This window comes from Loa loa (assembly GCF_000183805.2).
Source record: "Loa loa unplaced genomic scaffold supercont3.217, whole genome shotgun sequence".
Taxonomy (NCBI): Eukaryota; Metazoa; Nematoda; class Chromadorea; order Rhabditida; family Onchocercidae; genus Loa; species Loa loa.
In genome coordinates, this window is record NW_018108397.1 from 28,320 (window position 1) to 42,857 (window position 14,538).

Sequence of the window (14,538 nt, forward strand, 5' to 3'; positions counted from 1 at the left end):
TAATTCAATCTGTTTTGAATAAAATTTTGTTTTTTTCTTTTTTTTTTTTTTTGCAAATAATGATTAGATGAATTAAATTACAAAATTTGCATGGATGAATCATAAATAAAGCGACAAAAAATTCCAAAAGTGCAATATTTATGTATGAAAATATTCCTTTAAAAAAAAACATTATAGTACATGTCTGTTGAAAAAAAAAAAAAAGTTTGCATAGAAAAAAGCAAGTTATCATATTGACGTACGTATGTTGTAGGAAATGTACAAAATGCAGTAGCATGCAGCGTACGTAAACAACGAAGATAAAAAGTGTAAAATTTAAATTGAAAATAAAGGAAGGAAGAAAAAAAGTCTAAAATTTTGTCTCGTAACATTAAAATATTTTTTATTTGTCAACAAATTTAATATGTAAATTTACATATTTTATTCGTAACTGTCAATGAGCGCAACGATTAAAGAATTGTAAATTACAGTGCAAAAATAAAATGTTTAAAAAAATATTGCAATTTATAAAATGCCGAAATATTAAATATAAAATTTATGCAAATTAATTAGTTTACAAATAAAAAATCTAATTAATTCATGAATGAAATTATCATCTAATTATCGTCAACTATTGTTAAGATGACAAATTCTAATGTATATTTTGTTCGCATTTTCTAAATTGATCATTATTATATCCTCAACTTGTATCATTTTTCCGCCATTATTACCATTATTGTCAAGCAAAAGAATTGTATCGGAAAGATGAAAAAGAAAGAATTTATCAAATAATCGATAATATTATCACTTGATACAGTGTATAAATTAATTAATTAACAATTATCAAATAATGTATGCTGCAAAAAATACAAATAGGTTTATTCATTCATTTCCTTCTCCAATAATTATCAAATGATTTAATTAGTTGCCAAGCTAATCAACTGAGAAGATGATGATTGAGAGCCAAATGGAAGAGATCCAAATCACGGACACTTTTCACTTTCCATAATGGGATATTTTCCTGAAAATTGAAAATGTATAGGAACGGAATTGGAACAGGACATAGCAAATTATATTGTCCGTGAATGTCACGTCAAATTTAATTACATGTAAAATGAATGCTAATTAAAATCTTACGTAATACGTGTTACATCAAAAGTATTAATCGAAGAAAAAAGTGATGAAATAAGTGGAAATTACTATTTATACGTCTTGAAAATACAATGCATAGTGAACATTAATTAAGTTGAATGGACTAATTAATGTTGACAATAACTTTCGAAAGAGAAATTGTTTAAAAAAGCAGGAAGTAAATATTATAAGCATTGTATAATAAAGCTAATCGATTTATTTTATCCGATATATTTTTGCCACTGCTTGCTAATGACTAATTAATTAACACAGCATTTACATGAAGTAATTGAAGATATGAGTTTAAATGAAAAATTACAAAATTTTCAATCAATTATTTCGGTAGAATTCAAAAATTTCCATTAGCTTTTAAAAAAGAGAAAAAAAGGAAATGAAAGATGTTGAAGTGTTTTTATCACTTTATCTCTTGTCATTTTATCATTTCATCGCAAGAATTTTATCATAAAAAATGGAATTTCTTTTTAAAAATAAAAATTTTTCCCAAAAAATAAATGAAAAAATTTATAAAAATAATATTTCATAATTTAGCATAAAATTGATGCTTTCCTAAAAAGATTTCTTGATATATTAAATTTAAAACAAAAAAAAATGACCTTCAATAGATTGACAAAAATTTTTTTTCTGTGAAACCAAAAAAAAAAACTTGCTATTAACCTTTCAGGAAATTTATATCTCTTGACCGAACAGAATACAATGATACGACCGTTCCGCCATTCATCTTTTTCTTAATCAAAAAAATAAGTAAAAAAGCGAAAAATGTGGAATTTATTGAATTACGCGAAAAAAAGATTTCAAAAAGAGAACCCAAAATTTTTTAATTCAATATCCTCAAAATTTACATATATTCATTTCCATAATCTAGTTAAATTCGCTTTTTCTTTTATCATTTTAATAGAACAATTTTGGAATTCTTTATTTAAAATTTTTCCAAATATTTCTGTTGAATTAAAAATTTTAAGCTTTTTTTCTTAAATTTATAGCTACCATAATAAAATCTAAGAAAAGGATGTTAAAAAGCAGTTAGTGAGTAATAATTTTAACAAATATAAAATTTAAAGAAAAAAAACATTTTGAAATGTGTGACTTCTCAGAATTGCTAAAAGTAATTTTACTGCAAGAAACTTTTTTGAAGTTCATTATCTTTTTTGGATGTTAAAAAACATGAGAATAATACCTTGGGAAATAGAAATATTTCGCAAATAAAAATTTACATAAAACACTGTAAAAAATTTATTTAAAAAATTCAAAAATTAGAGAAAATCCTATGAAAATGATAAATTAGCTATAATTGACCTTTTTACTGAATATTTAAATTTGATTTATTATATATTTATTATTTGTTAGCTGAATATGAATTAAACTATATTGTTACATTTGATTTAATACGAACTAATATCGATTTTATATACCAATTTTAAATCCAAATCAAAATTACGTTTTAATTTTGGTTTCAAAAAATCGCTCACAGGTATATCAATTTGAAATTGTACAATTAAAAAAAAAGTCTGATTAAATCAGTTTTTTGTCTTAATTAATTAATTGGTCAAGAAATCAAATCAATATTTCATCTTGCCACAAATATCAATAAATCATTGATATTAATATCATTTTAAATTAATAACTATCCAATTATTTGTGCTTTAAAATTCGTTTTTTTTCTTTTTTAAAGTTATTGAAAATTACTCATTTTTTTTAAAACTATTTATCTATTATTTCTTTGTTAGATATCTTTTTCCTGCTATCATCTTTTCCACTAATTTCTTTTACAACGATTTTATAACAATAATTTCTTTCATACTTCATTTTAAAAAGAAGTTAAATTTTTTTTTTAATTTCCTCTTTGTCCATTAAACTATAACTACTAATTTCATACATTTTCTTTCCTATCCATGCAGCATTTTTTTTATTCCATTTTTTGTTTTAATTGCCATCTAAGTCTGTGTTTTGTCTTGCAAATTTCTCCATATCTCATCGTAATACTTGTTTACAATAACTCGTTTGCGCATTTCGCCTATTTTACCGTAATAGTTGTTAACAAAACTCGTTTGCGAATTTCTGCATATCTTACCATAATGCTTGTTTATAATAATTTTTCGAGAGTTTCTGCCTATTTTACCGTAATACTTGTTTATACTAATTCTTTTGAGAATTTCTGCTTATTTTACCGTAGTACTTGTTTACAATAATCAAAAAACATAAATATACCCAAAATTATTCCAAAATTGTGAAATAAAAGAAATTGAAACGTATAGAAATTGCAATAGAAATGAAAAATGTTAAAAACGTAATTGTCGAAAACAATTGTAAGAATATCGAAATAATTTCAATTTCAATTATATATCCAATATTTGTTTATTTAATATATTTAATACTTCATCATTTCAAATTTATTTAATACTTCATTTCTAATCAGTTTGCCCAAAATTTTCGAAATAATATTTTGTTTTGTTTAATTATACCTGATTTATGTTGCGTTTTCATATTTTAAATTCGTATTTTAAAATTAATTTGATACATTTTATATTATAATACATTACTGATAATTGATGTAAATGTAATGTTTTAAAATATTTATCAATTCTGTCAAAATCAATTTCCTACATTATTTGATTACATCATTTGATTTTAATCTCTAAAACAATAATTTTTGTTGACAAAATTTTGATTTGAAATAGAAATAAATAATTGAGGAAAAAACAAAACAAATAAAATAATCTCAAACCTTTTTGGCAATTTCATGCGTATCAAGATGTGTTGATATGACAACAAAAGAGCATTTTTTTCCAAAATGACTCAAAATTCGGTCAATTACCGCTTCTTTACCAATTTTCATTATGCTATAAACATTTTCCGCCGGTATCATTGAACTTTGCTCCATAATTAATAATTTAGCTAATGTTGAGACAATATTTTCGCCCGTTAATAACACATTTGCATAATGCTCACAAGATGATCTATAAATTAAATTAAAAATACAACTTCGATGAAAGAAATCTTTTAGAAAGATTAACTATTTGGTTATATTTTAGCTATAGTCTAGTTCTAATTTGAATTTTTTTAGTGTTGAAAATACCGGAATTTCGTTTCTAATCGATTTATTCCGGACGTCTCATTGTAAGTGTAAACGGAAACGTATTGAGATATAGTCCGGAAAGTTGGTAATTTAATGATGAAAGGAAAGAGAAGAGAGAGTTCAAGAGGGATAAGATAAGTCAATTGAAGTTAAGTAAATTAAATTGTCAATCAGGAAAGGGAAATGACACAAAGTTAAGCACCTCTCAATAACGAGCTTCAAACATTGTCCAACACTTTCTCCCCAACCTTGGGTTAATGGTTCCATTGTTGATTTTAATGTTAATAATTCGGCTCGTTCCGTATTTCCAGTTCTTTCTAAAAGGCCTAAAAAAAAAAGAATTGTCCATTTCTAAAATTTATAGTTAATTAATAAATTGTTTTCTAAAATGTCCAATTATGAAATTTTCTTAAGTCAAAATTGCATTCATTTTAAAATTAATTAAGTAAAATTAATCCAAATTAATTCAAATAATATTACAATTATATAATAAATAAATAGTTGTAAAATTCAATTTTGTGCTAAAAATTATAATTAAATAACTTTAGAAATTACCAAAAAAATAATAGTAATAATTGCATTAAATTGATATTTTAAATGGCTTAAATTAAATAATTGTTTGATTTAAATTAACAATAAATTAATAATAGATTTGTTAATAATACAATGAAATAATACAATGCATCATTTCCATATAAAATTTTTAAAAAATATATTAATTCTAATGAAACTTTTAAAAACATAGCATAAAATTTATTACTTTTTCTTTTTTTAAATTTAGCGAATTCATTTTTTTTTTTGTTCAATAAAATGATAGCATATGTATATTTCTTTGTATTGATAATTTGATTAAATTCAAATACTTTATTTAAAAATTCATTTTTCAATCATAAAAAAGAAGAAAAGAAAAAATCAAACCAGCAAAATTATTCTTATACGAATTATAAATATCTTTAATGTGTTGATATTTTGCAGCTAATTTTCTCATCCAATCTACACCTCCACGTGCATGACATAACAACGATGATTCAGTGTCACCAATTGCTGATGTACTTGGTGTATCGATATTAATTGGCGTATATGTCATATCATCAAATGTATCATCGATATTAGCATCTTCGATATTAACATATTCACAATCTTGCTAAAAATAAAAAGAAAAAAAAACAATAATTGAATAAATCTTAATTGGATCAATTGACTGAATGTGATGAATGAATAAAAAATGTTAAATATACTTACAATATCTTGATCAATGCCAAAAATAGATGTAATCAATCGATTAACATTATTATTAATCATTTGTGCTAATCGTTCATTACGAATTGGATCATTTGATCGAAGGAAAAAATTCGATAATGCACAAACATCTTCCATTTCCCATATAAATGCACGTTTATATTGCTTTTCCGGACTATTTCTACCAGCCGGATTTTTTTTACGTTTTGTTGTTTTATCTTGAAAAAAAAAAAGGAAATCATTATCGTAAAATCAATCATTTAATTAATGAGATTTTTAAAATAATGATAATATGAGACAATAAATTACAATGAATTATTGTATTTATCAAATTTCTGCTCAAAATATATAATTAAATTAATTTAAGTACTATTTAATCAATAAATTCCATACATCATTATCCTGTTAGTATTATCTAATTTCAATTATACATTTTGCTAAATTATAAATTATATATTTTTTTGATGATGATAATTTAAAATTACAAAAAATAAATTTTAAAATTTAAATGAAATTCACTTAATCGTTTCGTTTCAGGTTTTGTGGTAAACGAAGATAATTGATTGGATGTATTCATATCATTTGCTAATGAATTCATTGCCTGAAATAATCTTTCTTTCTTCTTTTATTTTCATATCTTTTTAAAAAAAAAAATCAATTTTTTACTAAAAATTTTTTACAAATTTCATTTTTTTTCTCAAATTTACAAGTAAAACAATAGTCAAATTTTTGTTATAATATATAGCAAAAATTTGTATTTCAATGTTACACTTATCAAACAATCTAATTTAATCAAATTATAACACTGAATATGTCAAATTATCTGATCATAATTTTAATTAAAATAAATATATCAATGTGATATGTGACTATTATATGAATACAAATTATTGATTGATATGGTGACTATTATATGAATACAAATTATTGATTGATATGTGACTATTATATGAATATGAATTATTGATTGTTTTCAATTATTCATAAAAAATGCTCAAACATTGAGCAAAAACAAAAAAAAAAAATGGAAAAAAAGCACAGTTTATGATGTAAAAGAAGAAAAAAACTTGCTTGGAGATATGGGGAATCGAACCCCAGCCCTCTCCCATGCTAAGGGAGCGCTCTACCCCTGAGCTATATCCCCAGTCATGCGATTATCAATTGAAACAAATTTGGAAAAATGGATTTTTTTTTCTTTTATTTCATTATCATCAATATCTCATATGATATTCATTAATTAGCAACATTCACTAATTAGCATTCATTTCGTTTATCAGAAAATTTAAACATTAAAATAAAATAATTTTTCATTCAGTTCAATTTCTGCAATTTAATTTTTGATTGTTTTTTTCAAACTTGATTAAATTTTCAATTATTTTAATTATAATTACGATGTTAAATAACAAAAATAATCATTTTTCAACTCATTCTAATTCATAAATTATTTGAATAAAAAAAATGAAAATAATAGAACTTTCCAATTTTTTTTCTTTTGTATTATCAGATTATTTTCTGCTATTTTATTTTTTAACTCACAAATTCTTAATTTATTTTCAAAGTTTCTTATGCAAATTATTTTCGAGAATTCTCGACTTATTTACTCGAGCTATTATTAAATTAACACTCGATCAGGATATTTTTGTTTATTTAATTAATTATATTCTGAGATTGTTTTATTAATAATTCATTTATCTTAATGGTATCTTCCAAAGAATGTTTCAAGAAACACACATATAATGATGAATTTGATGAAACAGGATTAATGGAACACCCGTAATAACCACTTCGACCACCGTAACAATGCATTGTTGCTGGATAAGATGTGTAATCAAAATGAGCTGTTGTATAACCGTTACCTGTAATTGTATATTTTATAAAAATATTTAAATTAAAATTAATGAAATTTCAATCAAATTTTAAATTTGAAAATGAAATAAAATTAACGAATTTTTAATGTATACTTTATTTTTGTTGTAATTTATTTGAAAAATTACTAAAATTATCACTATAATCATGTTAGAAATGATTACATTATCATTGTAAATAAAAGGCAAATTGATAAAAATCAGGTGATATCAGGAGATGATAAGGAAGATAACGAAGTATATTGTTGGACGGAAACGAAAACTTTGATCATTCATTTTCATTTCTCTTTTTAAACTTTTCACTTAACATATTATTAGTAACATTTTATGCAAAAACAAAATTTTAAAATGAACTTTTTAAATCCCAAATTACAATTTTATCGTTAAATACGAAAATGAAACTTTTTAGATTTTTAATTCAAATGTTAACTTTTAAAATTTCAAATTTAATTACAAAAAATTGTTTCACAAAATAATTACTTTACTACTTTTTATTGTTATTTCTTGTCCATTTCCCTCTCACTTTTGAGATTTTTCGATAATTAATTGCAGCAATCATTTGGTCATTCTTCCCAAATCTCACAACGATTGCAACTGTTGTCTTTGTGAAGAGAGAGAGAGGGAGAGAGAGGCGAGGAGAAAGAAAAAGAGAGAGAGAGAGAGGGAGGGAGAGATACTTGTCCATACTAATATAGTACTTTGAGAAATAGCCGTTATGAGGTCATTACCGTAGTAGGCATGAGATGCAGCGGCAGCAGCAAACGGAAATGACGTAGCTGCGGCAGCGGCAGCGGATCCACGTAATGAGGACGATACAACAGGATAGTAATTTTGTGTTCCGCCAGCAGCATACATTCCAGCGTAACTTGCACTCGAATAACCACCGTTGTAGTATGGTGTAGCACTAATTATGCGAGAATCTAGAAAATGCTTAACCTTTGACCTTTAAAAATTGGACAAAGTACGAGTTTGCCAATATCTTATTCTTTTCTATCAATAAAGGAAACGATATAACTTTGATATGATAAATGGTAAAGGAAAGCATAAACGACATTGTTGAAATTAATTTCTAGTTTCAGTTTCAATTATGTACTGTTACTTCTTCTGTACCGCAAATATGTCGTGACCTTTCAATGACCTTTTTCATTATTAAGTCATAAAATGCTGTTAATAAGTTGAATTTTTGAATATCTTACCGTAAGCGACTGCAGCTGCGGTAGCAGCTGCGGCATCGGACATAGCTGCCAGCGCAACTGGACGCTCCGATAATGTTGGCATTAAATTTTCCGATTTAACAGCACCTGGTAGCTGTGCTAAACCAAATGATGCACCAAAAAATGTATTTGGTGAAGTTTCCAGATGTCCTGATGATTCACGACTAAAAATATTGGTAAAAAATAAAAAATTTTACCAAAATTTGCAAAATTTTTGAATTAAATTTAAATTTAAATTCAAAATAAACGTTTGAGAGTTTCTCATTATACTTGAAAATATTCAAAATATTTGACAAAATCCGTGTACTTTTCTCCAAAAGTCTCTTCTAATGATTTTGGCCATTTAAATGAAAAGTAATTCTACTAATCATTTCATAATTTTTATTTTTATTATTTTTCTATTCCAATGTTTAAATAAAATCAGTTCTGACTAGATGGGAAGAAAAAGGAGTGCATTTGAAATATTTTAATACTTCATTAAATTCAACGAAACTTAATTTCTAACCTTACAGTATCATTTGATGAAGATGAAACCCGAAATGCGCTATTTTTCACCTGAAATTATCGAACTAAATGAAAAAAAGAACGGAATTGAAGTATTGGAAAGATGAAATTTCGGTATTGCATTATATTTGATTTTAAATACTTTAATATCGTTTGAGTAAAAGCGTAAGAAAATTGATAACACAAAAAGGTTTTAGTGTCACATCAATTGTTATGTTGAGATTTAATTAAGTTTTAGGAAAATTAATAGTGTCGATTATTGTGTAACGAAAAAATTACATTTACACGAAAATGCTATTAAATTTTAATTTCCAATATAAATAAACACTTTAAAAATATTAAAGTATCAAAATGAGCACACACAACATACATATATACACATACACACATACATACACACACACACACACACACACACACACACTCACTTAAATACATCAACAAATTCTTATCAACTGATTAAAAAAATCTTTTTGAAGAGAAAATTTAATATTTAATTTAATATCAAAACTTTGCACATTCTAAATTTCTTGTCATAATAAATTTAATATTAAATATTAGCATTAAAGGATATGAAATATTGATTTTTTTTTTTAATATTCTAAAATGATTTCATCCATTTAAGTATTTTTAAAGAAAAAATGCACAAATAATAAGACTTAGAATAAAGGCAACAAGAAAAAAAGAAAAAAAAGAAAAAAAGTAGGATAAAAAACCCGCCGAGAAAGATGAAAAAAAGTGGACAGGTGCCACCGCAGGGGTCCTACTATACACTACGGTGCAATTAACCTACAACCCTAAACAATCAAGCCTTCTTGTCCTAATCCAAAATTACGGCTGATGCTTGTCCATCTATCCATTTGTCCACTCTCTATGCTTTTTTTTTTGTCTTTTTTCCCCCCTGTCCAGTGCCCTTTTTTTTCTGCTCAATTATCCATTCTAAATGATAATTCATTCCATTGTGTGCTAAAATGAAACGAACAAATAATTATTAATTTGGCGGCCTTTTCTTTTTCTGCATATGCAAAATTGTGATAATTTAAAATAAGGACGAAATAATAATAAAAATAGCATTAGTATTTAGGCTAAAAAGTTACTTTGTATAATTAAAAGTTACAATAAACTGTTAAACAATTTCAAAATTATCAAAATTTTGCATATTTGATTTTAATTCCGACTTTGGAACTTTTAAAATTATGATTTAACCCACTTTTAAAATTTTGATCCTTAAACGTATTAATTGAATAAGCATCTGTATTATAATATCTTGATAAGGAAGAATTTTATGATTATAATTAGAATTGGAATTAAAACTGAATTGTCGAATTTCATTACTTGCATTGATGGCAATATAACAAGGAGTGTGATGCATATAAAACAATGATAATATAGCAAATATATACCATCAAATTTTTAATTAAAATTCATAAATAAAAGAATTTCAGAATGAAAAGAAATTTTCTGCCAAATAAATTTAATTTCAACAAAAATAAAAAAAATTTTAAAAAACTGAAACTCTATTTAAACTTCAAAAAATACTAGAGGAGGTAATTAAATGAAATTAATTAATTTTAATGTTCGATTAAAAGAACATTTGAGTATTTTTTTTATATTTGATTTGTTTGCATAATGTATGTATGGAAGCCGTCAAAATAGGGCATGACCAGGGGTAAATGGTAGGAAAGTTTGTCAATGAGTGGACAAGGGCCAGATATATGGATGGACAGATGTTTGTAAGGGTTTATGCAAATATTGTTGATAGTAAAGTGGAAGATATAGTGCAAACATAACCTAATGTTACTAATAATCAGCATTACTTATGGCAAGCAAAAAAAGAAAAATTTGGAAAACCATTTGAGAAGGAAAAACTGTATCAGGAAAGTTAAAAACCGAAATTACACAACTAAACTGGAAAGGATTTAATTAGCAGATAATTAAATTCATTTAAGATTACTTTTAATGATAGGTACTAACGATTGAATATCTGTTGAGAATTCAAGTGATAGTGCTATCAATGTTATCAGTTTAGGAAATTCACAACTTCATAATACACTGATATTGTTAATCAAATACAATCTGATATTTATTTAAAAAACTTGAACTTTGTCTGCCGTACAGAAATTGATGATGATAATGGGTTGAAATTTGATAGCTGCCGAAAAGTTGAATAGTCAAAACAGTCAAAAGATCAAATGATCAAACATCAATACTGTGAGTTCGATAACTTTCTAAGCATTTTATCCTAAAATCTTGTTCTATTTTGCAGTTCAACTTTCATATGGTTGACAATTGCCGTAATAATCTTAACTTTTTTTTTACTGTAGAATGATAGATTGATCAGTTGAAAATTGTTCAATCATTACTTTTCATTAAGTTATTTCAAAAGAAAAAAGTTTTGAAACTGTTATTTGCTCAGAAATTTTTCAGCTGAAACTTGTTAAGATAAATGAATATGATAATGTTTATTGAAAAGTAATAAAAATAAAAAAAATTAGTATAAAACATTAAAAAACTTATTTTCAGTATGGTCATTATGATGAAATGATTGTTGTCATGATAGGATGCTCCAAATAAGTAAATAAATAATTGAGTAAACACGTCAATTAGCAAATTAAGTAATTGGGCATTTCAATAAATTACTTTAAACCATACTTTGAATCATTAATTCGCCTCTTTAATATTATCAACAAATAATTATTCCCCACCGATGATGATGATGTTGGTGATGATGATGCTGATGATAATAATATTAATGATTATACATAATGATAGTGATATTAAAAATCAATAAGAAAGACAAGTATTAATCAGCTAAATTTGTTACATTTTCATGATAATGGTGTTTTTCTCAAGATACGCATTTTCAATGATACGCATAAACGGATATTTTAGATCAAAAAATACTGCATTATTGTAAATTATTATTATTATTACTATTAATGCTATTATTATTAACATTATTATTACTGTTATTATCACCATTTATCTTGATTATTATCATTATCAATAACAAATAACAATAGCAATATTATCGATGCTAATAACAGCAGCGTTAGCAATAGTAGCAGTAACAGGAAATTGTAATTTGACACTTTTCTGTAGTTTTCCTACTCTTTCATTCTCTCCCATTCAGCTTTTTCATTGACTTCAAATCTATCCGATCATATAATCCGTACCAAACTTGCTCGAATGCGTCATTTGGTCCTTCATTTACTAATCTTTCAACATCCGCCAATTATCAAAATAAATTTATCAATGAAAGATGAAAAAAGAAAAAGTTGAAAAAGATAAGAGAAGAAAAGAAAAAAAAAGAAATTTTATAATAATAATACTAAATTTTTCTTGTTTGTTAGATAATAAATTGAATAAATTGAAATTTTAATAAAATCAAATTATTGTTTGATTCTTTGATTTTTGATTTCTTTGATCGATAAGTAAAGAAAAGAACGAAAAACATTTTTGAATATGTTTTGTAGTTTTATGTTATTTATGATATTCCAATAATTAAATTGAAAATTTCACGCAGAAATGTCACTTATTACTGTATCGTTTAAATTTGCATATTACAGCATATTAAATATAAAGAGAAAAAAGATAAATTAAACAAAATTTACCAATCGATATTTTTACTTTTTTACTTTTTTCTTTTCTCTCTCTCTCTCTCTCTTTCTCTCCAATAGCAACAAATTTTTGTGACATTTACAAAATATAGTCTCTAAAAAAAATATAGTCTCTTTTTTATTTTTTATTTTTTTTTAGCATGAGATAGCAAAATACAATAAAGTAAATAATAAATATAACCTTACAGTAGATCAATTTACACCTGTACTTCTTATCCTTACTTACTTTTTGTTACAGTAAGTATCGTATGGTGTAATACAAATCCTTTTGTTTGCTTTTTTTCATCCAAAAATTTAGTTGAAAATTTAACAAAAATTTATATGATACAAATGGTGAGATATAGTTAATTAACTCATACCGTTAATAATATAATTTTTCATTTTTAGTATCGTAATTAAACAGTATTTGTAAGATACAGCAATAATTTAGCTATACGGTATAGGAAAACTATTAAAACTTAATAGGTATTAAAACTTAATACCATAACTTTGTTTAGCAAACGATTCAAAATTAATTATTATGATGTAAGGCAAGGAAACAATTAATATAATTTAAATAACAACCAAAATTTAATATTACAATTTAAGTAATTGATCAAAAATCTTATATCATGATTTAAATGATGACTAAAATTTAATACAATAATTTGGAAGACCATAATTTTTATGCAATAAACGATATTAAACTAAGAAATTACGATATGTTTCGTGGTTGAAAAATAGAAATGAATAAAATGTTGTAAAATGAAAGAAATAATTATGCCATCGAGCAATCATTCTTTCGACAAATTTGATTGAGAAAACGGATGAGAAAATGGGATTATATCCCAATATTGCGTAATATTTTTGATATCGATACCGAATTTCAGAACAGATGTAGAAAAGTGAAGTGGACTTAAGAATGATGCAACAATGACAATTAATGCTTAAAATTCTCAAATCATTTACTGTTACATCATTGTTAAAGTAACTATTTTGCATTGTATCTGCCAACTTTTTTCCTTTTTTTCTTTTTTGAAAAGAATAAACAAATTTTTCAATTTAAAATTTATTACATTTAATTTTTTAATTTTATTCTATAACAATCTAAAAGTTGCATACAGTATGAAATGATCAAATAAAAATGAATTAAACGAAATGATCAAATGATTCGATCTGGTATATAATATGGTTAAGATTAATAATTATGCAATAATCATTAATATATTTAGTATTTAGTTAAATTTATTAAACAAGTATTGGAAACCATATGGGGAGTGATAATAAAAGATAAGAAATAATGGAAATATTGATTGGTTTTTTTGTTTCTTCCATTTTTGAAAAGATTTTTTAGAATTCCTTGGTATATTCCTTCAAAATTTATAATAATTAATTCGAAAATAATACAATTTTGATAAATTCTTGTTAAAGTTACGAAAAGGAAAAAAAGAAAGTTTGCTATTTTTTGTTTAATGTTTTTTTCATTATAAAAAAGAGGGACAAAGTAATATTTTATAAAATTTCAATTTAAACATTTCATAAAGACATAAAGATGAAAGGTATAATGTGAAAATGTTAGAACATTTGTTGTGAATGTATAAATATGAAGAAGGTGGAAACGATGCATCATTTCTATATATTTTGATTTTCTTTATTTGAAATAATTCTATAAGAAACTAAGAAATAAATGAAAATATTTGTAATTAATTAACTAATTAATTAATATCGCATGAATTGGATTTTTGATATAAAGTAATAAAATAAGTAAGGCGTAAAATTTCTTGTGCTGTTTTTAACAAGTATAAATGTTGCTGTAATTTCTGCTTTCTTTCAAAGAAATAGCAAAAAAAATAATTGAATATCAGAAATGATTTACTCATTTTATTTCTTATTACAATGGCTTGCTTGTTTTC

At 24.4% G+C, this 14,538-nt stretch overlaps 2 protein-coding genes and 1 non-coding gene across 3 annotated transcripts in view; all 3 read right to left on the bottom strand.

Moving 5' to 3' along the window:
• Positions 1-3,847: 3,847 nt before the first annotated feature.
• On the bottom strand, positions 3,848-6,041 carry LOAG_07572 (hypothetical protein; the record flags this gene model as incomplete). Its single annotated transcript, XM_003143105.1, has 5 exons — positions 3,848-4,085; positions 4,407-4,530; positions 5,123-5,348; positions 5,447-5,661; positions 5,963-6,041. The coding sequence occupies 5 exons, from the start codon at positions 6,039-6,041 to the stop codon at positions 3,848-3,850; spliced, it is 882 nt and encodes a 293-aa protein (XP_003143153.1).
• Positions 6,042-6,515: 474 nt separating this feature from the next.
• LOAG_20071 lies at positions 6,516-6,587 on the bottom strand. The gene has a single exon. It is a non-coding gene; the product is annotated as a tRNA-Ala (tRNA).
• Positions 6,588-7,090: 503 nt separating this feature from the next.
• LOAG_07573 (hypothetical protein) overlaps positions 7,091-14,538 on the bottom strand; it is a gene marked incomplete at its 3' end in the record, with an annotated part of 8,461 nt that continues 1,013 nt past the window's right edge. Inside the window, exons 2-5 of the mRNA XM_020447480.1 lie at positions 9,028-9,077; positions 8,505-8,686; positions 8,037-8,228; positions 7,091-7,299 (exon numbers count right to left, since the gene is read on the bottom strand). Coding sequence (XP_020302294.1) covers positions 7,091-7,299; positions 8,037-8,228; positions 8,505-8,686; positions 9,028-9,077 — 633 coding nt within the window. The remainder of the gene's footprint in view (positions 7,300-8,036; positions 8,229-8,504; positions 8,687-9,027; positions 9,078-14,538) is intronic.